General features: G+C 58.9%; 1 protein-coding gene across 2 annotated transcripts; it reads right to left on the reverse strand.

Annotated features, from left to right (window-relative positions):
* Positions 1-65: 65 nt before the first annotated feature.
* Positions 66-20,568, reverse strand: MED24 (mediator complex subunit 24). 2 transcript variants are annotated; one of them, XM_009570550.2, is made up of 26 exons: positions 20,477-20,568; positions 19,700-19,838; positions 17,012-17,094; positions 16,530-16,568; positions 14,977-15,050; positions 13,630-13,853; positions 12,942-13,053; positions 12,324-12,474; positions 11,967-12,080; positions 11,258-11,305; positions 10,740-10,822; positions 10,271-10,357; positions 9,846-9,957; positions 9,111-9,253; positions 8,286-8,323; positions 7,527-7,609; positions 5,814-5,992; positions 5,586-5,685; positions 5,160-5,335; positions 4,821-5,085; positions 4,079-4,260; positions 3,698-3,791; positions 3,251-3,350; positions 1,226-1,303; positions 561-709; positions 66-422 (listed from the first exon to the last, which is right to left on the reverse strand). In XM_009570550.2, the coding sequence occupies exons 2-26, from the start codon at positions 19,827-19,829 to the stop codon at positions 306-308; spliced, it is 2,961 nt and encodes a 986-aa protein (XP_009568845.2). In that variant the 5' UTR covers positions 19,830-19,838; positions 20,477-20,568; the 3' UTR covers positions 66-305. The 2 variants fall into 2 exon arrangements, with proteins under 2 accessions (XP_009568845.2, XP_053944626.1); XM_054088651.1 differs by having other exon boundaries at positions 10,740-10,825.
* Positions 20,569-22,297: the final 1,729 nt, after the last annotated feature.

The following is a 22,297-nucleotide window of genomic DNA, read 5'->3' on the forward strand; positions in this document are numbered from 1 at the left end:
TCCACCAGAGAGTTCACTGCGGGGAGCCCCAGGGCCCAGGAAACCAAACAGAACTGAGGCAAAGCCTGGTTCTACAAAAAGAATGAATTATAGAAAAAAGGCAGAGGGGTTTGTCTTGGTCTCTGAAAGCCCATTGTGAGGCAGCAAAGGAGCCAAACGGGGAGAAGCAGCCTCCGGGCAGGGCCAGGCAAAGCCCGTGGTGGCAGAGAGGCTGTTCCAGGCATCCCAGTTCCAGCCCAGTTCTCATAGATGTCCCAGCACCGCCCGGCCACCCTCTCCTGCATGGCAGAAGGGAGCTGCCCCACTCACAGCGCAGCGATGGCCTTGGCGGCAACGCGGCGGCCCAGGGGCAGGCTGAGATCCGTGATGGCAAGGACAATTTTGGGACTGGACATGGTGGACACTTTGACCAGCTCCGAAACCTGTTGGGAGAGAGGAGAAACACAGCTGGCTTATAACAGCGCTGGAGACACAAGAGCCAGGCAGCTGGATGACCCTGGTCACAGGGCCAGCATCCCACAGCACGCTGTGATCAGGGAGAAGGTCTCCACGAGACTCACCATGGAGAAGGGCATGAACTGGAGGATGCTGCTGTGGCTTCCCTGTTCCAAGCAGTCTACACACTCCTCCATGAACCACTGGACAAACTGGGTGTGGGTGCCGGCTGTCTTGGCCCCCAGGATGGAAGACATCAGCAGGAAGAGGTTTGCTGGGGAGACAAGGAGATATCAATCAGCAGGCTGGTTCAGGGGGGCTGGGGGTGGCCCAAGCCTTCCATGCAGGGAGCAGATCCCCACGAGTATCTCAGCATGGTTGGATCCAACCCTATTGCTGCTGCACACGCCCACTGGGATCCAGCCTCCCCATTCCAGGGAGACCTTCGAGCAGCTTCCAGTACTGAAAGGAGCTCCAGGAAAGCTGGGGAGGGGCTCTGGATCAGGAAGGGCAGGGACAGGGCAAAGAGGAATGATTTTAAGCTGGAAGAGGGGAGACTGAGATGAGATCTTAATAAGAAATGTTTCCCTGTGAGGGTGGGGAGGCCCTGGCCCAGGTTGCCCAGAGCAGTGGTGGCTGCCCCATCCCTGGAGGGGTTCCAGGCCAGGTTGGATGGGGCTTGGAGCAACCAGATCCAGTGGGAGGTGTCCCTGCCCATGGCAGGGGTGGAACTGGACAGGCTTTGAGGTCCCTTCCAACCCAAACCATTCCATGATTCTACGGTTATTACCTAGCACCCTCTTCAGCGGGTCCCTCATGCTGACGGCGTGAAGCTGGGAGGCAGAGAGCGAGCTGCTCATCGAGCGATCTATTGGGGAAGAGAACACATGTCAGAATCAAAGAATTTTTTGTGCTGGAAGGGACCTTGTGCAGTTCCAACCCCCTGCCATGGGCAGGGACACTTCCCACTAGACCAGGCCACTCAAACCCCCATCCAACCTTGAACACTTCCAGTGTGGAGTCATCCACAACTTCTCTGGGCTGGGGAGAAGGCTGGAATGGCCTCTTGGCCCTCTCCTCAGCCACGCCAACTTGCCCTCCCTGGCCAGCTCCAGCCATTTGAGCTTGGGCTTCAGGAAGGGCTTTGCCCTGAGCTACACCATGGATCAAAAGAGGTTCGGACCATGGTCCTTAGCCCCGTCTGCACCAAACGAGCACAGTCTGTTCTGCTTGGGCATACCAGAGACATGGAGAAGGCAGACGGTCTCTGCCTCGGTCTCCATCCCTCTTCACCAGGGTGCGGGCAGCCCCAGCAGGCAGCACAGGCCCCACATAACCCAGGCGTGACGGAGCACAGCGCACGCTGCCACTGCTCCTCTTGGGCTGTGACATTTTGCTCTTGCACAAGTCGGATTCATCCTGAGTCTGACCAAGATGAATGGTATCTCCAAGGGGTAAGCGTGAGTGAGAGCGTAAGCGTGCCTCCCTGCTGCTCCCTCTTGGGTTTGAATTGCAGCAGTGACTCGTCCCTGACGCTCCGCAAGGGCACGAGCAATGTAACGCGATGTCACCATCGGCAGAGGAGAAGAATAGCGCGCTACACATCCTGTGCACGCTGCCTGCAGCACAGCCGGCTGGGCGGAGCGAGCCAGATGTTCAACAGCTGCACAGCAGCGCTCAAATCTCTCTCTCGAGGTACATTTCACTACCAGAGGCGTGTCCATCAGACCAGCAGCAAGGGGATTTATCTGACCCAAGCTATGAAGCTGGGTGCTCCTGCGGGAGAACTGAGCCATCTCTGGTCCAACAGGACTGAAGCTTCCCAGGAAGGTTCTTGTGCAGATCCATAGCCCACAGTGACTGCCAAACCCAGCACGACCCACCTTGTGCTGCTCCAAGGATGCTCACCCAAAAAAAGAAAGCCCTCCCACACTTTTCTCATGGAATCACATGAGTTACGTGGCCACCGCAGGAAGCGACGTTTCCACATCGCTGCAGCAAAGAGCCCAAAAAAGTCCTGAATGTCACTGGAAAGAGGTGGAAATGTCTCAAAAGTTAAAAAAAGATAGTGGAAATAAAGGGAAACCCCCATATTTCGACAGTAATGAAACCAACAAAAACCACAGGTTGATGGATGGGTTGAAAACTAATACATAAGGAGTAAATTTAAGAGAAGGGCATCAGGAGAAACAATGACCTAGGAACAGCCTGACTCACTGCCCAGGAGTCCAGACAATGTATGTGGGGGCCGTGACAGCACCCTGCCATGGCTGGAGGGCACGGATACCCCCCCGGCACGTCCTGCCGGAGCTGTCGCAACCCACAGCACCGTGCTGTAGGGACACAGAGACGTGACTGGAGGGACTCATCAGCTCCGCTCACTGCCTTGTTAACAGCAGTGGAATTCCTGGATTTAGCCACAGATATAAGAACGTCACCTCCTGTCACTCGTGCTGCAGCACATCAGCTCTCTGGTTCCATGTGGATTGGCCAGAGGGTGACAGGGCTCCAAGGAAACCTCCTCAGGGCCCTTATGCGTGACACACCGGCAACGTCACAGAGGAAAGGTGTAACCTCAGCCCTTCCTAAGTTGTTCTGATCAGACAAATAGAGCTTAACCTTTTCTAAGTGCAAAAGCTCCAGGGTGACCAAGCAAAACACACTCAAGCACTCTAAGTCTTGACCTGGCCAGCTTAGGAAGAGAAGCCAAGGTTGTGCTAATTGGTTTTGTGCCAATACACGTTTCACACCCAGAAAGGAGCAGCGAGGCAGGACGGTGCCTTCCCCAGGAGCCATCACCCCTGCCTGCACTTACTGGGGCTCGAGAGGATGTTGGCGTCTTCCTCGTTGGAGCTCAGCAGGCGCATGAGCTTAGAAGGCTGCGCATCATCCAGCGGGAACAGGCTGATGTAATCCTGGGGGAGCAGAGGGGTTGTTCAGACCCACCAGACCCTCTCTGAGGGGATCCCAGTCCCGAGCCCCCACACTGGGTTCTGCACAGCCCCACAGCCCAGGACCATGAACTCAGTTCACCCAGAGCATCTCAGCCTGGGCCAAACTCATACGAACCACCTCATTCCAACCCCTTCTCCAGAAAAAAAAGAAGGGAAACCGCCATATTTCAAGGTCAAAGGACTTCAGACAGCCCAGAAAACCCACACAGGGAGTCCAGTTTCAGCTACTCACTCCCCCTGCCACTGTCACCTCCTGCACTTGTGCATGAAAGAGCCTCCAACCAAACCCTGCTCCGTGTCATACGCACCTCAATATCCTCGCGGTGCCTCTTCTTCTGTCTGGCAGATGCTTGGCCCTTGTGATGGGACGAGTAGGAGCTCAGGGCACACCAGACTGAGAGCCTGGGGACAGAGCAGGGACACTGTGAGGCGCTGCCAGCCCACACACATGGTGGTGCACAAGCAAGAGAACACGGCAGAGTCTCGAGTCCCATCGGGATGGGATAGAGCAGATCCCTTCTCAGGAAGAGTTGGCAGGGAATGGGGCCTGGGACATCATCGTGTCTGTTCCTGCACTGTGCTGTGGCCAGAGGCAGAACTGGGCAGCCGGGACCCCCACCCCAGCACGGAGCATCTTCCCAGCCCCACCAGCCCCAAAGAAGAAGGTACCTATGCATCCAGGGTCTTACTTGGCCAGGGCCTTTCCTGGTGGGTCCATGAGGGTGTGCCACTTGGAGGAGTCCGTGAGCAGGTTGGTCAGGATGTGGCCCAGCAGCGTCAGCGTCAGCTGCTGCATGTCCAGGCAGAAGATAGCATAGAGCAGCTCCACGGCGCGCAGGGTGTGCTCCTTTCGTGTCTCCTTCAGCAGCTCCTGCAAGGCAGAGGGCAGGGCTGGGGGAGGCATGGGCACTGCCGGGCCTGCCCCGCTCACCTCCAGCGCCTGGCACTGTCACAACAGCCAGCCCGGCCACGGCTCAGAGACCTGGGCTTGGCCAGCCTGGAGAAGAGAAGGCTCCAGGGAGACCTCAGAGCAGCTTCCAGCACTGAGAGGGGCTCCAGGAAAGCTGGGGAGGGGCTCTTTATCAGGGAGGGCAGGGATAGGACGAGGGGGAATGGTTTGTAGCTGAAAGAGGGGAGATTGAGATGAGATCTCAGGAAGAAATGTTTCCCTGTGAGGGTGGGGAGGCCCTGGCCCAGGTTGCCCAGAGCAGTGGTGGCTGCCCCATCCCTGGAGGGGTTCCAGGCCAGGTTGGATGGGGCTTGGAACAACTGGATCCAGTGGGAGGTGTCCCTGCCGTGGGTGGAACTGGATGGGCTTTAAAGTCCAATTCAAACCACTCCAGGATTCTATGACTCCTGGGTGCCAGGAGATGGGCAAGACCTCCAGTCTTATCCTTGACACCAGAGCCACCTCCCTCCTTCACTCCATACCTTGACCAGGTTGTTGCAGAACCAGTAGACACCCCCCATGTGCAGCAGAGTGTTGAAGATGTGGATGGAGCGGCTGTCAACCCAGCCCTTCTCCAGCACCTTGGTGAACACACTCATCAGCACCTCTTTGATGGGCTTCTTGGGGGGCAGCAGATTCCAGTAGGGAATGGTGTCCATGCCCGTGGAGGGGAACTTGATCTGCGTGGCCGTCTGCTGCAGGACATCCACGCACATGTGCTCCAGGATGGAGCTCATGATCACCACACTGTGGCAGAGACAGACAGGGGTTATGCAGGGCCGGAGAAGTGGAAGGACACAGCACGGGGCACCGGAGCGCACCGTTCGTTGTAGAACTGCAGTGTGTTCTCGCTGTACAGGGGAGTAGCCAGTTGCCGGATCATCTGCAGGGACTTCTCCCGCTCATCCAAGCCCAGCATGCGGACGTGGGCCACCAGCCAGGCCACCGCACACACCGCCATGCTGCACACCTTCCCCTTGATGTTGTCTGTGATTTTCTAGGGGAGGAGATGGGAGAGGAGATGGATGAGCGTGCGGGTCCATAAGCTTCATCTCAGCATCACCTCCTAGAGCTGAGCGCCCAAGCTACGATCTCCACACCCTTTTTCCTCCATGGGGTGAACTTGGCACCAACGGGGCCAACAAAGGGGCTGGAGTCACATCAGCTCTGCACTCAAGTCATAGAGGAGGCAACAAGCTCCGCAGCATTCAGGGCTCTGCCCCACACCATCCTCCCACCAGACTCACCTGGATCGACTCAAAGGTGAGGACGCTGTTCTCCCAGGCGTTGAGGATCTCCAGGATGGCAGCGGAGATGCTCAGACACGCTTCATGCCACTTCATCTGCCTGCCGGGAAAGAGAGGGATGTTCAGGAAACTCATTCAAGGCAGCTACAGGGCTGGGGAAGACAGCATGGGTGCTTCCATCCCGCTCTGATCCAGCTTGGCGTGAGGGCACGTGGGCTGAGCTCTTACACCAGCTTCATCTCAGAGGAGTTGTTGAGGAGGGCAACCAGGGATTCCACCTTGGTGGAGTCAGGACGAAAGCAGGGGTGGTCGGGGTTGAGGATCTTCCCCTCCTCAGGCATGCAGGTCAGCATCCAAGTCTCAAAGAAGGGCACCTCGCCAGCCGGGCTCGACTCCGACAGGATCACCTGGAAAGAAACCAGTCCAAGGTCTGCCAGGGGGCCTGATTCCCGCAGGGACCCTGCTGGGGACCCCCACCCTGAGGTCTGACCGCTACCCTGGGCTGGGACCCCCATCCTGGGAGTTCATGGACAGGGGAACAGCGCCGCCGTGTGGCCGGCATGGAGAGGCACTGGTCAGCCACCAGTAAGGCACCAGTCAGACACCAGTAAGGAGTGAGTCAAGCCACCAAAAAAGCCTCTAGAAAGCGCCAGTCAGGTCCCAGTCAGCCACCAGTAAAGCATCAGTCAGGCCACAAGTAAGGCCCCCAGTAAGGTGCTGTTCAGGCCACCAGTCAGTCCCCAGTAAGGCATCAGTCAGGCCACCAGCAATTCCCCCAGTAAGGCTCTGGTCAGGCCCCAGTCAACCACCAGTAAGGCCCCCCAGCCAGGCACTGGTTTCCAGCCTGGGGGCTGTGGTTCTCCCCTCCACCTAAGGGCTCCCCAGGGACCTCAGCATCCCAAGCAGCACCCCAGAGCTTCCAGTGGGGACATGCCAGGCCAGGACCCGTCCCGAGGGGTTGCGAGGGTGGCAGCGGGGTCACCGCGTCTGCCCAGAAAGGGCCACTTGTCCCCTGTCCCCCGGGCGGTGCTCAGACTGCCCAGACTGCCTCACAGCTCCGTGGGGTTGGGGCGCAAAGCACAGCTGGCAGGCAGCTGGAAGGGCTCCTGGGGGGAATGGGAGGTGGGAATCCCGTGCACCGCTTCCTCCCTCCAGCCCGCCATCACCCAAGGGACACTATTTTTGTCAAAAAAAAAAAAAGACCGTTTTGCACATCTGTTGAGCAGCAGCTGGCCCGGAAAATCACTCTGGGTTGGGGGATGAGATCTCAACAGACAGCCCCGGGCACGTCCGCTCCGAGCTACATCCAGCTAGGACCTCTCTGCTCCCCAGCACTGGCCGAGCAGCCCCCCTCCCACCTGCTTTCTGCTCCCTCTCCCCTTCCCGGTATTTTGGTATCGTTTTGGTATTGTTCCAGTATCGTTTCACCTCCCAAAACAGGCAGATGTCGAAACCTGGAAAGTTTGCATCCAACCAAAGCGCTGTTTTCTGAGCGTGGCTGCAAGTTCCTCCTTTCTCAGGGGAAGGGAGGATACTCAGCCTGGCTGCCTCCCCCTCGCAATCAGCCAGCACCAAACTAGAGGGGAAAGGCTGGGAAAAGTCCAGGAAAAGTCCTTGGTGAAATCACAGTCAGCCCAGAGGGGGTGTGGAGGCAGTGTTCCCACCCATACTATGGGACAAGGAGCACAACCAAAGCCCTCGGGAAGGCTGCAGCCACCCCTGCTCCATCACCTGGCACAGATGGATCCTGCAGGCATGGATTTCCACCTGCACCAGGCAAAAGGCACCGGGCGCTGGACCCCTGGCTGTGGGGACAGTGACAGTGACAATAGTGGCGGTGGCCCGCTAGAGGAGGCTGGCAGGCTACGCTCACAAGGTCAGTCTGCAACCCTGCCTCCGTGAGCGGGAACGGGGACACTTCCCTCCGAGCGGGATCCTTACCTCCGAACCGTAGGTCTGGGCCACATGGCACAGCATGAGGAAAGAGATGTCAAAGAGCAGGGCCCGGACTGAGGCTCCTTTGGCTGAGGGAGGAGAAACAAAGACCTTGAGGATGTCCAGGCTCAGCACAAGGAGCCAGGCAGGAGCCCTGTGAGCTCAGGGGTCAGGACTGCTGACCTCGGCAGCTTTTCTAACCCCGAAGTGTTTGTGTGTGAACAAGGGCTCCAGCGGATGCGCCAAGTGCCTCCCTTCACCCCATCTGCCTCTTCTTGAGCCCCCAGAGCATCTTTGGCCTCCTGTTCCCTTCAGCCCCGGGCTCCCCCCGCACCGTGGAAGGTCAGAGCACTCAGTGTGTTTCATCACACGCGAATGCAGAGTCCTTATCTGGGGCTCCATGCTGACACATCACCCCTTCCAGGGAGGGAGCTGGGGCAGGGTTGACCCCAAGGGACCCCACATGCCAGGGAGAAGCAGCTCTGCCCCACAAGAGGGGCAAACCCCGCATTTGGGATGGACACACGTGTGCCGTGTGTGAAGGCAGCGGCTCCCTGGGAGCCCAGATCCTCGCTGGCACCCAGCCACGGGCTCCCAAATTGGGACTTCTGCCCACAGCCCCCAGCCGGGCCCGGCACAGCTCGGCGCTCCCTGGCGCCGGAGTCAGTCTCGGTTTAATCCAGCTGGGCCCCACAGCATCCCAGTACGTGGCAGAAGGGGGAGAACAGCTCAAACCACCCCACACACGGACACGCATGCACTTACAGCTTTCTCCACTGATGTCCTTTGTGAACTCATTCAGCCTAGAGGAGGCAGAGGAGCAGTTATCATCATGTTAAACAGGCCTCTCCCCATCCCCGAGCCGGACGTGGGCTGCCCCTGCTTGCAGACCCCTTCCTGCATCCCATCCCAGTGCCCAGCTCTGCGTGGAGGAGCAGGGTGGGCACAGATTGAAGCCCGGCACGGCTCTGCAGACACCCTCCAACATGGCAGGGATGAGCCACCTCCTCCCTCTGCTCCTCTGCAGCAAAACAGGTCCAGCAACGCTGCTTTTCCCCACACCCAGCCCGCCATTTGAACTCGTCCTCTCGCCGGCACCAGCTCTGCCCGGCTGTGTGGGGATTTCGGAGCACGGTCCTCTCCATCCCTCAGCGATATGAACTCCCGAACATAGCAAGCATGGTGGAGCCCATGCATCCAGCCAGGCTTGGCATGGTTCGAGCTGCCTCTACCCTCCTCGCTGAAGTACATCACGGCCTCCCACGCATGTCGGTGCGTGTGCTCTAACCAGGACACGGGTGACTGAAGGCACACACAGAGCGAGCACCATGGATTCGAGGCTGTGCACCACTTTCAGTTCTCTTAACACCCTTAAACCAACCTGACTTTGATTCTCTGCCCTGTTCACGCAGATGCAAAGGACAGGGGGGCTGCAGAACGCAGTCTTCCCGAGATCCCAGCCCTCCCCAGGGCTGCACAGACCCTGTGCCAGAGGCACATCCAGCTCCATCTCAGGGAGAGCTTGGGGGGTGCCTGCACACCCCAGCCCCACCGGTCACCAGAGACAGCGTTGTCCAGGTGGACACTCACTTGATGAACTTCTGAGCGAAGGATTTCAGCTTGCCTGTTGCTGCTGCCGCTGCCAGCAGCAAGTCCAGGCTCTTCCCAGACAGCATGTGTCCCAAGACCCCCAGTAGGCCTTCAGGGGACTTGGAGTGATCCGCATCCATGGTCTACAAAAGGAAACAGAAGAAAGAGAAGTCACAGGGAATGTGTGCTACAGAGCAGCAGTAAAACTCGCAGCCATGGGGGCAGAGATCAGCTGGCAGAGCTGTTTGGTGAGGGCTCGGCGAGCTGGGACCCACGGGGCTCAGGGGGTGGGGATGAAGCCCCCCCCAGCGCCACAGGGCAAAGCCGCAGTGCACCAGGGCAGCACGACTGGCAGCAAAACACCGTCTCATCTTCAGCAGCAGAGAAGCAACCACAGTGACACAGGGACAGAGGGGAGTCCCCAGGGACCAGGGGAGACACACAGGGAAGCAGCTGAAAGCAGGACGGGTAGAGCTGGCTGGGCTCAGGCTGCTTGCAGTGACAATAATGTGCTGCCTGTCAGCTCCTCCAGATTCCTGGGGAGGAAAAGGGGAGCTCCTGGTCTCCACGGCAGAGCAGCAAGGCTGGAAGTGATTCCTCCTTTCCTCCACCCCAGCGCACAGTGGGATCAAGCACCTCCCAATCACCTTGGCTGCCTGGTGAGATGGGTGCTGCTGGAAACGGGCTCTGGGGCCAAGACCAGCCTGTCCTGCATGGATGCAGGAGCAGACTCACCTTCAGGATGTTGGTGACAGTCGGCTCTGCCCTCAGGATGAGCCTTGGATTTGGCTGGATGTTGGCGTTCTCTGCCGACTTCAAGTGCGGAGCGTGTTCTCTGTCTGCCGTCCTGGGGGATCCACAAAAAAAGGGCAATGAGCAGGCATTCATCACCCTGTTTCACTCCCCGCTATGCTCAGCCACCACCCACCAGCTTCTCCCAAGGGAAAGCCACCACCTCAGGCCACCACCAGCTGCCACTTCTGAGAGGACAGACTCTGTACTCAACCCATCACTGAAAGCAAAGCCTTGTCCCTCCAGGCCATGGTGTCCCAGCTGCAGGACAGCCAGCGGCATCACAGCTGCTCCTTCATGGTCCCCCCCCAAAGGAGGACAGCAAGATGAGAAGCTCCAACTCCACCTGACTTTTGAGGGGGCTGTACCGTTTGGTGATCAGGTTGTCCATGTTGGCCTCTGAAAGCAGCCCCTGCTTGCTGCACTCCTGCAGGAGCAGACTCATGCAGTTACAGCTGAAAGAAAGAGGAGAGTGAGAGCCTGAGGGACAGCATTCCTGCTGCCCCAGGCAGTGCCACAGGGCAGGGGGGCTCCTGAGTTGCCCCTCCTGGTCCTGCTCCCATCCCTCTGAGGACCTTGCACGGCCAAAACCAGTTCCAGATACCTCAAGGTACCATCAACACGTGAACGAACTGTCAGACACTCACTGCCTTGCTCATTTGGCAGTGCCAGGTCCTCAGGAAGAAGGAATTAGATCAGAAACTCAAAAAGCCTTACTAGGAGCTGCCCCAGCATGCCGTACCACAGCTCCCCACAGAGAGAACGGGGTGATTGTGGCACAGACTGGCCGCAGGCTCAGAGTGCTGCAGGTCAGCCCTGGACACGGTGAACACTCACTTGCATCGCTGATCGGCTTTGTTGAGCAGAGGCGTCAGCTTCAGCAGGAACTCAAAGGCGCAGTTCACGTCCTCAGTGAAGTCCTGCTATGCACAAGGCCAAGCACTCAGCTCAGAGCTCTCCAAACACAAGCCCACGTTCCCCTCCCTCACTACCCTGTCCATTAGGGGAAGGCTGTTAGGACTTAGACCGTTTCCTAGCGCAGTCAACCCCATGCAGCTCTGGCCAGGCACCAGCACCATCGCAACAAACACAGCTCACTTGTGCACATGGAATGGTTTAGCTTAGAAGGGACCTCAAAGTCTGTCCAGTTTGACCCCCTGCTACAGGCAGGGACACCTCCCACTGGATCCGGTTGCTCCAAGCCCCATCCAACCTGGCCTTGAACCCCTCCAGGGATGGGGCAGCCACCATTGCTCTGGGCAACCCGGGTCAGGGCCTCCTCACCCTCACAGGAAAACATTTCCTCCTAATATCCACATAACAAACAGCTCCAAACGACTGCCCTCAAGACTCACCTTCTCGCCTTGGTGATAGTTCTTGAGTTTAACCAGGACCTGAGGGATCTGAAAGACACCGGGCATGGATGTGAAGGACCGAGGCACACATTCTACACTCAGGACCTCCCAGCAACACAGGCCCAGGCAAAACACATCTGCAAGCAGCTGCTCTCCCAGCTCAAGAGCGTTTCTGGAGCAGCTTGTGCACCCAGGGGACTTTATGCCCCTGCCTTCCCTCTGTGAGGTCCTTTCTACCATTATGGGGAGCCACAGGGCACGTTCACCTCCCAGGAGGGGACTGAGGCTGCAGAGAAGCGCAGCACAGGGCAGAGCATGCGCCAGGCCCAAAATCACACCCCGATCCCTTGTCTGGTATGAAGGAAGGAGGTGAGCAGGCTGCTCCAGGGCTGCCCATCACTGAGCTGTGGGAATGCAGATGCCAGGGCTGCTGTGGCATCCTGCAAAGGCCACGATTTCCCCCCACAACATCCCAGTTAGGCCTCTCTACCAAACAAAGTGGGGATGGGCTGAAAAGAGGCCCTGGACAGCAAAGCTGATGGTCAGTAGGTGGAAGAGCACTGCTGCAGGTTCAGTCGTGGCGTGGGGGATGCTATGGGAGAGAGGAACTAATGGCTCTGCCAGGTTCAGTGCTCAGCAGGGCTGGGAGTGCAGGGAAAAGGCAGTGGCAGGCTTGGAGCACTGCACTCACGGCATGGCTGGGTTTTACCTTCAGGAAGGTGAAGGCTGTCCACTTCAGCTCCTCCGTGCCCTCAGGGGACTCAATGAGGCCCACAAAACAGGCCTTCCAGATCTCCAGCATGAAGAGCGGCGTGGGGATGCGCTGTAGGCCACACAGACAAAAACCCTCAGTGCTGGAAAGGCAATAAAGCGCCTCCCCCAACCACAGCCAAACCCTGAACCCCCTGCAAAGGTGTTGATGGGCCCACGCTGCTCCCTGCAGCTGTGCCCATATCCTCAGACCAGGATCAGTGCAGAGACGTACACGGCACAGAGATGCAAGCGAGGCCCTGGTCCCACAGCCCCAAGCCACCCCGAGGAGGAGAAGAAAATGTCACTTGTGTACCTGCATCCTCTTGACCATCATCAGCTGCTCCACCAGTGGCTGAATCTCACCCGTGAGGTTCATGGTCCCCTCCAGCAGCACCACGGCATGCACAGTGGGGAAGCCGGTCTTGTTCAGCTGCTCGGAGCGAACTGAGAGCATGGTGGGGATGCTGGGTGGGAGATGACAGCATAGGGTCACTGGAGCATTACAGGAATGCTTCCCCTGTCCCATCCGCCCTTCCTGGCCTTTGCCATTCTGCATCTCTTTGGGCCAGAACAGCTTGTAGCTCATGCACCCTGCAGTGGAGCCTTTGGGCACAGCCGAGACCTGCTTGCCACCGCCCTGGGAGCAGCTCCGGGAGAATCCACGGCAGGGAGAGCAGCTATGGGTTGGCAAGAGGTTCCAGGGCCACCAGAGGAGCAGCCTCTGGGTAAGACTCCTTTGCAGCAAGTCACCACCAGCCCTATCCCCTCTCCTACATGAGCCCCTGCCCACTGCCAGGGCAAGGCTCCAAGCCGGAAAGGGACAGGAAAGCAGGGAGCCAGCGTGGAGGGAGCCAGGAGGTTCTCAGCCCTCAGAGCAGGACTCAGACCCATTTTACCCTCTGAGCCCACAGACACAGCAGCGCAAAGCTACCTCTTGATGACAGAGACGCAGTTGTCAGCCTGGCTTCGCAGCGGGGAGTTGCTGAGGCTGTTCAGGTTCTCTCCCAGCTCGACGAGGGCCTGCTCCACAGCGTTCCAGGAGGCTGGGAACAGAGGACAGGTGTTCAGTGGTGGGGACAGTGACACGCTGAGAAGCCTGGCAGGCTGGCTCCAAGGCCCACGGCAGCACAGAAGGCCTGCCAAGGCTGGGACTCCCTGATGGGCCCTGTGGCGAGCAGAAGTCAGCGCATCTCCGCAAGCCCAAGCCAAGGGTCTGCCTGCCACCTAGCAGCAACTGCTCTAGGCTCAGCCCCGCACAGCGTCTTAGCCAGATGCAGGCACCATCCAAAGGTGCAGGGTCTGTCCAGGCACGCTGGAGGAGAACAAGACCTGCCGCGTGCCCAGGAACAGCTCATGCAGCCTTCACATTAATTCTGCTCCTCTTCCAAGGGCAGCATGGAGGGGAGGGGGCAGAGGGTGGCACGGAGCCAGGGAGGAGACGGTTATAGCAACAGGGCTGGAAGATGGATGGGCTTGGAGCTGCAGGAACACTGCGGCAGGAGCTGAGCAGGGGGAAGGGAGAGGTGGCAACGACACCTCCCCAGGGCTAGAAGTGACAAGGAGGAAGCCCTGGCAGCGGCCACGGGGAGAGCGTGCTGTGGGGCAGGGCAGGGACATACATATCTCCTCCAGCTTGGCGATGTGGATCAGGGCGCGGTTCTTGGTGCTGCTGAGCATCTTCTCTAGCCGCTCCAGACACATCTTCAGCTGGCTCTCAGCTCCTGCCTGTTCCAATGTCTCCTTCACCTTCTCAGCATAGAAGGCTGTGCAGCGCAGGAGCCAGCTGAGGGCACTCATCAACGCCCGGCAGAGGCCGATGCACTCCTCTGCGTTGCCGTGGCAGCTGGGAAGCAGAGAGAAACAGGAACGTATTTGTGGTGGGCCGAGCTGTTGCCCCTAGGGAAACTGAGGCACAGAAACAGGGCAGCTTGCAGATCCAAATCCATATCCCACGCTTCCAACTCCATGCGCCCATCAGCTCCCAGCTCCTCTATGGCAGATCCCAACCTGCTCAGCCCACGAGCATCCCTGCTGTGCCAGGGGTAATAAAGTCTCCCCAGCTCAGATTCCTCTCTGGCCACTCTACTGCAGGGAAACTTTCCAAGCCTCTAATGAAATTATCTTGCTAAGAGAGGCTCAGCATCGATCAATGTGCTGTGAGAGGTGAACGTTTTTCCCCTCCTTATGCACAAATCATCGTGGGGCCAGAAGTTTTGATCAAATTAAGTAGAGGATCAGATTAGGCAGGGACTGGATTAAGCGGCCGGCTCTGCAGTTGGCCAACAACAGCTCCTTGTCAACATCTGTGACTGATGCATATTCATTGCTGCTGCTTCATTTCATGTCATTGAAAAGCTGCTACCTTCCGCCTTCCTCCTCCTCCCACCGTCCCCCGCCACATGCTCTCCACTCCAACCTCCCAGAATTGGCTTTCAGGGGTTAACAGGAAGATTTCCAAGCTTTCTAAATAACTTTTTGTGGCCTGAATTGTCTGGACTCCCCTGGGTCCTGCAACACCAGCGGAAAAGCATGAAGCAAAACAAGGCGGCTGTCTGGGGCAGCACAGGCAGGAGAGTGAGCACTGGCGGACAGGGACATCGGAGCCAGAGCCTTGGGAAGCCACAGAGGCCACACAGGAGAAATGGAACGCTTTAAGGGGACAGATACCCTCAGGCCACAGGGCTTACACCCACTCCTATCCATCTGAGCCCAGCGGAGATTTTTATGCCAGTATAGGTGGGTTTCTTGAGCTCACTGCAAAGCTGGTGGGATTTTGGGTGCTGCTCTGCCCGTGCTGGCACTGGTGTGGCATCCCAGCCCGCGGCAGCTGGAGAGTGGCAGCAACTCGGGAACGGATACAGAGCTGGAGGGGGAACCTGCCTCCCTCTGCCAGGGCGAGTATCCTGAGCTCAGCCAGGCTCCACTGGCTCCCAGTACAGCCCAGGGCTGGAAGGGCCACACCATACCTGAGGCGGTCGCAGAACATGTCCATGATCTCCAGCAGCGACTGGACACACAAGTCCCGGGAGAAGTCATCAAACTAGAGTGAGAGAAGAAGGAAGGATTTCAGATTGAGGCTGCCAGGCTTCAACAGCTCTGAATACAAACACAAACCCTTCCTCCACGGGCTGGGCTGGGCGCTGCCGCCCGCAGGACGTTCGCTCTGGCAGCTGCCCAGCAGCCACTCGAATGAGAACTAGGTCAGGGCTGTCTGATGGCTGGGTCATGCCCTCCCAGGGTCACGGGAGGCAACCAGGCCACGGCAGCGAGGCTAAGCCTGGGTTTTCTCAGCAGCCTCTCCAAGACGGCGGCTGGAAGCCTTAGCTCTGCTCCCCCACCGGCTGCCTTGACGCGGCGGTGGCTCGGTGCCAGCCCCTGTGCCCACCCCCAGCTCGGCAAAGCTGGCAGCGTGTGCCAACAGCCCGGCTGGCCGCGGGGCCGGGAGGACAGCGAGCAGCAGAAGCACAGCTCCCCACCTCCTCATGGAGCAGATGGGGCCACCCCGCCGAGCCGGAGCTAGCCCGCAGGTCTGCTCTCGGCCCATGCTGATCTGAAGGAGGAAGGCTCGGCTGTCAAGGTCAACGCTCTGCCCGCCCTGCCAGAACGAGCAGCAACACGGGACCAAGGGAACAGCAACAAGCCGGTGCCGTTTGGAGCAGATCTGTCACTATACTCGGAGGCAGCCGGCCGTGTGCTGGCTCTGCCTTCCCCTGGGAGCGCACCTGCCAGCCCGGATCAGTGCTGAGCCCTCTGAAGGGATGTCCACCTCGCTTTGCGGCACAGCTCCAAGCTCAGCCTGCACCACCCCAAAACAACGCCGGCATCCTGTGCCTACCAGCGCCTTTCTCCTGTCCTACAGGGAGGTGGGAGGAAAGAAATGATCCCCCCCCCGCTTTAAACTATTCTTCCTTGTCGCCCTGACAAGTCTGGTGCCCAAGGAGGGCGAGGGGCAAACACGGCCTGCGAGGGGCTATTGCTCCTGGCAGAGCAGCCCCAAACACCGAGAGGAGGCAGCCGCACGGGGCTCGTCCTCAAGGGGACACCGAGCACCCACAGGAAGGGGGCCAGCAGCCGTTCTGGGTGGCCACAACCGCGTGGCTTGGGTGGTGGCAGCACCACAAGCCGTGCTGCTTTTCTACCGCCAGCTCGGGATCCCCACAGTGCTGCCAGCGCTGCAGGCTGCCAAGGGATGTGGTTTGCGGCAGCCAAGGCATGGTTTACACGCAGGGCGCTGCGGGAAAGGAGCCTGACAGGCCCCACACGATGGACAGACGAGGCTTTCGCACCCATGGCTGTCCCCAAAAGCAGAGCGGGACTCGCCAGGCGCAGTGGCAGCCTGTCGCCAGCGGGACACGGAAGGATCCAGGCGCTAATCTGTGCTGTCTGACCGCTGCTGACTCAGCAGAGGATGTCGTTTTCCACTTGACCTATATTTGGTGAGAGTTGCGGGGAGGGAAATGGATACGCGGGGCATAGGAAAAGAGAAAAAAATACCCAGCAGCCCTTGGCAGAGCCGTACCTTGCTGATGGCTGTCAGGACGGTGGAATAAGACACCATCTACGAACAAAAAAAAACACAAAATCAAAACAAACCCGGTGTAGCAGCGTGTTAGCGGGTGGCGTTTGCCAGCGCGGCGCTGGTTGCTGAGAAACGGCAAGGTCAGGGCACGGCCCCGCTGCCTGTCACCGCAGACGGGGCTGGGGCACCGACCCGGCACAAATGCAAACGGACGTTTTTAGGTGATCGCTGGTTTGTTTCGCACAAACTTTAGACGATATGAAATGCGCTGAGCTTACAGCATGCACGGGAGCTCTCAGAGGGCAAGGATTTCCACCCGGCGTGCAGCCAGGCGATGGGCAGAGGCTATTTACGGAAACATTCCTGCCTCGGGCACGCGCTGAGCCCTCTGCCACCCCCCCAAGCCCAGGGAAGGTGCAGATGGGAAACTGGGGGTGTCCGCACCCTGGGTTTGCCCAGCAGCCCCCGGGGAGTGTTGTTACCTGGGAGCTGATAGCGTATTTCAAGTAGGACAAGATGAGTGGGTTTGGTGAAGGCCCGATCATGGCCTGCTCCAGAAGAGCCTCTGCAAACAAAGGAGAGGGGCCGGGAGATCCCAGATCAGCGCGTACACAGAGTGGAGATGCTCAGACAAGCACACGCTCTGCCCTCATCCCGCAGGAAAGGTGGCAAAGACAAATCGTCATGACCACAGCGACCCTACACTTCCCTGAAACTAACTGAATCCCCCAACTTTCTGATCCCCGATGGCAAAAGCTGGTAAATAATTCAGGCAGCATAAGCAGCTTCCTGCTAACTCGGTTCTCTCCAGGCACCCTGGCCCCAAAACAGCACCGGCTGCTCTCCAAACACATTCCCCTCCCTCCCATGTCCTGCCCAGGAGGTTTGTGTATCCTCCACCGAGTGACTTTCGCTCTGACACCTGGGGCTGAACTCCAGGCAGACGGCCCCTCTCAGCTGGGCCCAGCCCTGCACGTCTGGCCCTTCCTGCCGCCGGCTGCTTGCCAGCGCCGGCCTGTGGATGCTGGAGGGGCTCTGCCCGTCCTATCTGCTCAGTCAAGCCTTTAATTGACCATTTGAACTATGGCAAAGCGCAGGAACCACCTCCCGAAAGCAGGCCCCGGGCTGCGGCACGGGCTGTAAGTAGGTCAAAGCACCCAGATGCAAGAGGGGACAGCAGCCGTTTGGGAAGTCGGTGCCTCAAAGACAAGGAGGAGCAGCAGCCGTTTGTCGGATCCTGACTGCGGGAGCAGGAGACTCCCTGGGTCTCACTCGAAGGCTGAGATCTCAGCCAAAAGCATCTCAGCTCGAGGACAGAAGGCTAATGGCAGCCTTCCCCTCCCCATCCAGTCAAGGAGCGTCAACACGAGCCAGCCACACGCTGTTACCCACTGCAGACGTGTCAGCATAGATTTGCTGGGCACCGACGTGATCCTGGCAGCTCGTGCCAGCTTCTCCTCCTTTCTAGTTGAAGCCTGAAAGGCACGAGCTTGAGAAAGGACGGCTCTAGGGCTGCGGTGAGAGGCAATAGGTGTTAGAGCCATCAGGGCCTCAAGAACAGCCTCCTGTGTGCCCAGGACGGAGTCAGCATCCAGCCCGAGCATCTCCTTTGGCAGCAGGGAGAAAGGGACCCAGCTCCATCCCTTTCCTTGCAGAGGGGCTGCCCTCTAACGAAGCCTAGGCTAATTAACCTTTAGTCCCGGCACTAAGAGGTGGCTAGGAGAAACCTATTTCTACAAAAAATCGTAGCGGTGGTTATCTCCAACCCAGCCTCTGAGGGCAGAAAGCTGACACCCTGCTTTTGGGGATAGGCAGATGAGCCCCAAAGCCTTGTTGCCTCGGCGAGTGAAGCAAGAGCCGGTCGCGTTGGGCTGGGAACAGGCACCAAGGAGCCCCAGGACCAGCTGGCCAGCAGCTGGGCTGGCCCTCGAGCCAACCACCTCCCACAGCCTCCACCATCGCACTTGCAGCCCCCACTCCCCGCGCCGTGCCAGCCTTCCAGAGCAAATCCAGCTGCCCCATTGCCGCAGCCAGGCCCCACAGCTCCAGCTCGGCTCCGCCAGCCCCACATCGCCATGAGGCTGAGCGCATCCAGGCGCCGACCCCAGCATGGGCTGAAGCAGGAGAGGAACAAACCCAGGCTGAGGAGCTCAGCTGTGAGGAGATGGTTTGACACATTCTATCAAGGAGTGCAGGAACAGGGAGAGGGGAATGGTTTGAAGCTGAAAGAGGAGAGACTGAGATGAGATCTTAGAGAGAAATGCTTTCCTGTGAGGGTGGGGAGGCCCTGGAACAGGTTGCCCAGAGCAGTGGTGGCTGTTCCATCCCTGGAGGGGTTCAAGGCCAGGTTGGATGGGGCTTGGAGCAACCGGATCCCGTGGGAAGTGTTGGATCCATGGCAGGGGTGGAACTGGCTGGGCTTTGAGGTCCCTTCCAACCCAAACCATTCTATGATCCTATTCTACAATTCTAGGACAAAATTCACCATTACAAGGCTTTGACAAAAAAAACACTGGTAGGATGGAGGAAGGAAAATAAACCCCACTGCTGCCCTCATCGGGGTTCTTTCCCTTTCAGTCTCCCAGTGCAGCGATCCTGGTGTAGCGCTCCGTTTGTTTATCCAGGGCTTGCAAACAGGCACTTGCTGCACGTGGGGGGGGAAAAAAACCTAGCAACAAGTTTCTATAATTGACATAAAAGCCTGGCAAATCTTTAAACCATGGAGCTCAGCGGGTACCAGCGTTTGGCAGGATTTGTGTCAAATGCCCTTGAAGAGGGATGGGAAAAGAAACCCCAATAACCAGGGGTGGGAAACGGCCTTTGGAGCAGCACCTGGCTCCTTTGAAGAGCTTTTTCCTCCCTTGATGATGGAGAAGGGGGTTGTTAAACCCTTGTGATGGGGGAAATTGAGGCAGGTGTGGAGATGGAGTGGTGTCATCCCAGACCTCTGGCACATGTTGCTGGAGCCAGCAGCGATCCCAGCCCTGATCAGCATTAGGGTGCTTCCCTGGGGGGCCATTCCAGTGTTCCACCACCCGCTGGGGGAAGAACCTTTTCCTGTCCAACCTAACCCTCCCCTATCATCTTCCTGCCATTCACTCAGGTCCTGCTCTGGGCCCCTGCTCTGCCCCTGTCCTCCCAGAGCTCCCCCAGCCCCAAAAGCCTCGGACCTGCCAAGTTGAGGATGTCCCAGGTGGCTCCACGGGGGAAGAATCGCTTCATGTTTATGGCCCACTGGTAGTCGCTCCATCGCTCCTTCCAGGCCTGCAGAATGGCCTGCTTCAGGTTCACCACCTTCATGGCCGCGCCCTGGGGAGGGAAGGCATCAGAGCAGGGCTGGCAGGACTTTAGGCAGGGGGAGGAAGGGTCCCTGACCCCCCCGGTAGCCCATGGAAAAGAGGGAAGGGATGAAGGGAAGGGATGAAGGGAAGGGATGAAGGGAAGGGATGAAGGGAAGGGATGAAGGGAAGGGATGGATGAAGAGGGAAAAGAAAAGGGAAGACGTTAGAGCAGCTTCCAGTACTGGAAGGGGCTCCAGGGAAGCTGGGGAGAGGCTCTGGATCAAAGGGTGCAGGAATAGGATGACAGGGGAACGGTTTTCAGCTGAAAGAGGGGAGATTGAGATGAGATCTTTAGGGAGAAATGTTTTGCTGTGAGGGTGGGGAGGCCCCGGCCCAGGTTGCCCAGAGCAGTGGGGGCTGCCCCATCCCTGGAGGGGTTCCAGGCCAGGTTGGATGGGGCTTGGAGCAACCGGATCCAGTGGGAGGTGTTGGATCCATGGCAGGGGTGGGACTGGATGGGCTTGGAGGTCCCTTCCCCCTCTCGGTTCCACGACGGGCAGCGCGGAGCTGGCGGAAGGGGAAGCAGGGAGGGCTCCCCACCAGGAAGAGGAGGGGGTCCAGGTGTGCTCCTGCCCCTCCGGTACCGGAATCGCCGCCGCCCCTCACCTCGCCCGACCGGGCCTCGCAGCACTCAGACCCCGGGCAGAGCCATGGCGCCCGCAGTAGCACCGCGCATGCTCATTGGGATGTGGGCGGTGCCTCGGCGCGGGGCATGTCGGGAGTTGTAGTTCCGAAGTGGATTCGCTTCTCGGCGCGGGGCATGCCGGGAATTGTAGTTCAGCTGGCGTGCGTCGCGCGGGGCATGCCGGGAGTTGTAGTTCAGTGGGGGCGAGGAGGGGGCAACAGGATGCGTACAAATTGGGGGGAGCAAAGGAATGGGGGTGCAAAGATGTGGGAACACAAGTGTGGTGCGTGCAAAGGCGGGAGGGGCAAAGGAGCAGGTGTGCAAAGATGCGGGAGCACAAGTATTGTGTGTGCAAAGGCGGGAGGGGCAAAGGAATGAGTGTGTGAAGGAATGGGGGTGCAAATATGGGGGTGCAAAGGTGGGAAGGGCAAAGGAATGGTTGTGCAAAGGTGTGGGAGCACAAGCATGGGCACGCAAAGACAAAGGCTGTGCAAAGGTATAGGAGTGCAAAAGTATGGGGGTGCCAACGCGTGGGTGCTCAAATATGACGTGTGCAAAGGTGTGAGTGTGCAAATGCATCGGTGTACAAACACACAGGCAGGCAAAGGTGCGGGTGTGCAAACACGGGGGTGCACAGAGCCCTGTGCATGGGTGGGTACAGGCGCTCAGGGAGGGTACAGGCAGTCACGTCTGCACAGGCCCCGCACGTGGGTGGGGTTTGCACACGTGTGTGCATACGTGTGCATGCGGGGGGGTGTGCACGCATGTGAGCAACGCTGTGGGTACAGACGTATGTGTGCAGACACAGGCGGAGCCCTACGAGCGTCTGGGCACGCGCACACGGGGGAGCAGGGCCCTACACATGTGTAGGAGCGTGTCCGCACACACACACGCGTGTGCATGCACACGTACCGGCCCCCGTGGGGCTGTGCCCCCCGCTTCCCGTGCGGTACCCGCGGCTAAAAATATCCCCCTTGGCTGCATCCAGCCATCGCCATGGCAACCGGGGAGGGGGAGAAGGGATGGGGGGGCAGCCCCCCATCACACTCACACACACACACACACACACACACACCCCTCGTGCAAGGCAGCCCAGAGGGGGGGCATCCCGTGCCTTTGCACACAGCGTGGTTGTGAATCCATCCCTTTGCACCCCCAGCCTTTTGCACACATCATTGTTGTGCACCCACGCCTTTGCACACCCATCCCCTTGCACCCCCTCTATTTGCACATACCATGTTTGCACCACCACCCTTTTGCACACATCATGGTTGTGCCCCTACGCCTTTGCACCCCCACCCCTTTGCACCCCACCCCTTTGCACACATCATGGTTGTGCCCCTACACCTTTGCACCCCCAACCCTTTGCACCCCCACCCCTTTGCACACTTCATGTTTGTGCCCCTACGCCTTTGCACCTCCACCCTTTTGCACACATCATGGTTGTGCCCCCACCCCTTTGCACCCCCACCCCTTTGCACCCCCACCCCTTTTCACCCCCACCCCTTTGCACACACCATGCTTGTGCCCCCATCTCTTGGCACGCTCCCCCCTTTGCCCCCCCTTCCTTTGCACACACCACATTTGCACACCCACCCGCTTTTGCACACACCGTGTCTGTGCAGCCAGGCTTTTGCCCACCCGTCCCTTTGCACCCCCACCCATTGGCTTGGCGGTGATGCTGGAGGGGGGGCACCCACTGCCCCCCCCCATCCTCCAGTGCTCCCATCTCCACTCGGGGGGGGGGCACTGAGCCCCCCCTTTATTCCCCTGTGAATCATTCATGGGGTTTGGGAGCTGCA

The sequence above is a fragment of the Cuculus canorus genome, chromosome 25 (assembly GCF_017976375.1).
Source record: "Cuculus canorus isolate bCucCan1 chromosome 25, bCucCan1.pri, whole genome shotgun sequence".
In the NCBI taxonomy this organism is placed as follows: Eukaryota; Metazoa; Chordata; class Aves; order Cuculiformes; family Cuculidae; genus Cuculus; species Cuculus canorus.

Bases quoted from the DNA above. Each gene is read 5' to 3' on its own strand.
- MED24 (XM_054088651.1), bottom strand. From the start codon at position 19,829: ATGAAGGTGGTGAACCTGAAGCAGGCCATTCTGCAGGCCTGGAAGGAG. The intron at 13,854-14,976 runs GTATGGTGTGGC...TCTGCTTCCCAG, and splicing joins ATGTTCTGCGACCGCCTCAG to CTGCCACGGCAACGCAGAGG. The intron at 5,993-7,526 runs GTAAGGATCCCG...GTTTCTTTCCAG, and splicing joins CCCAGACCTACGGTTCGGAG to GTGATCCTGTCGGAGTCGAG.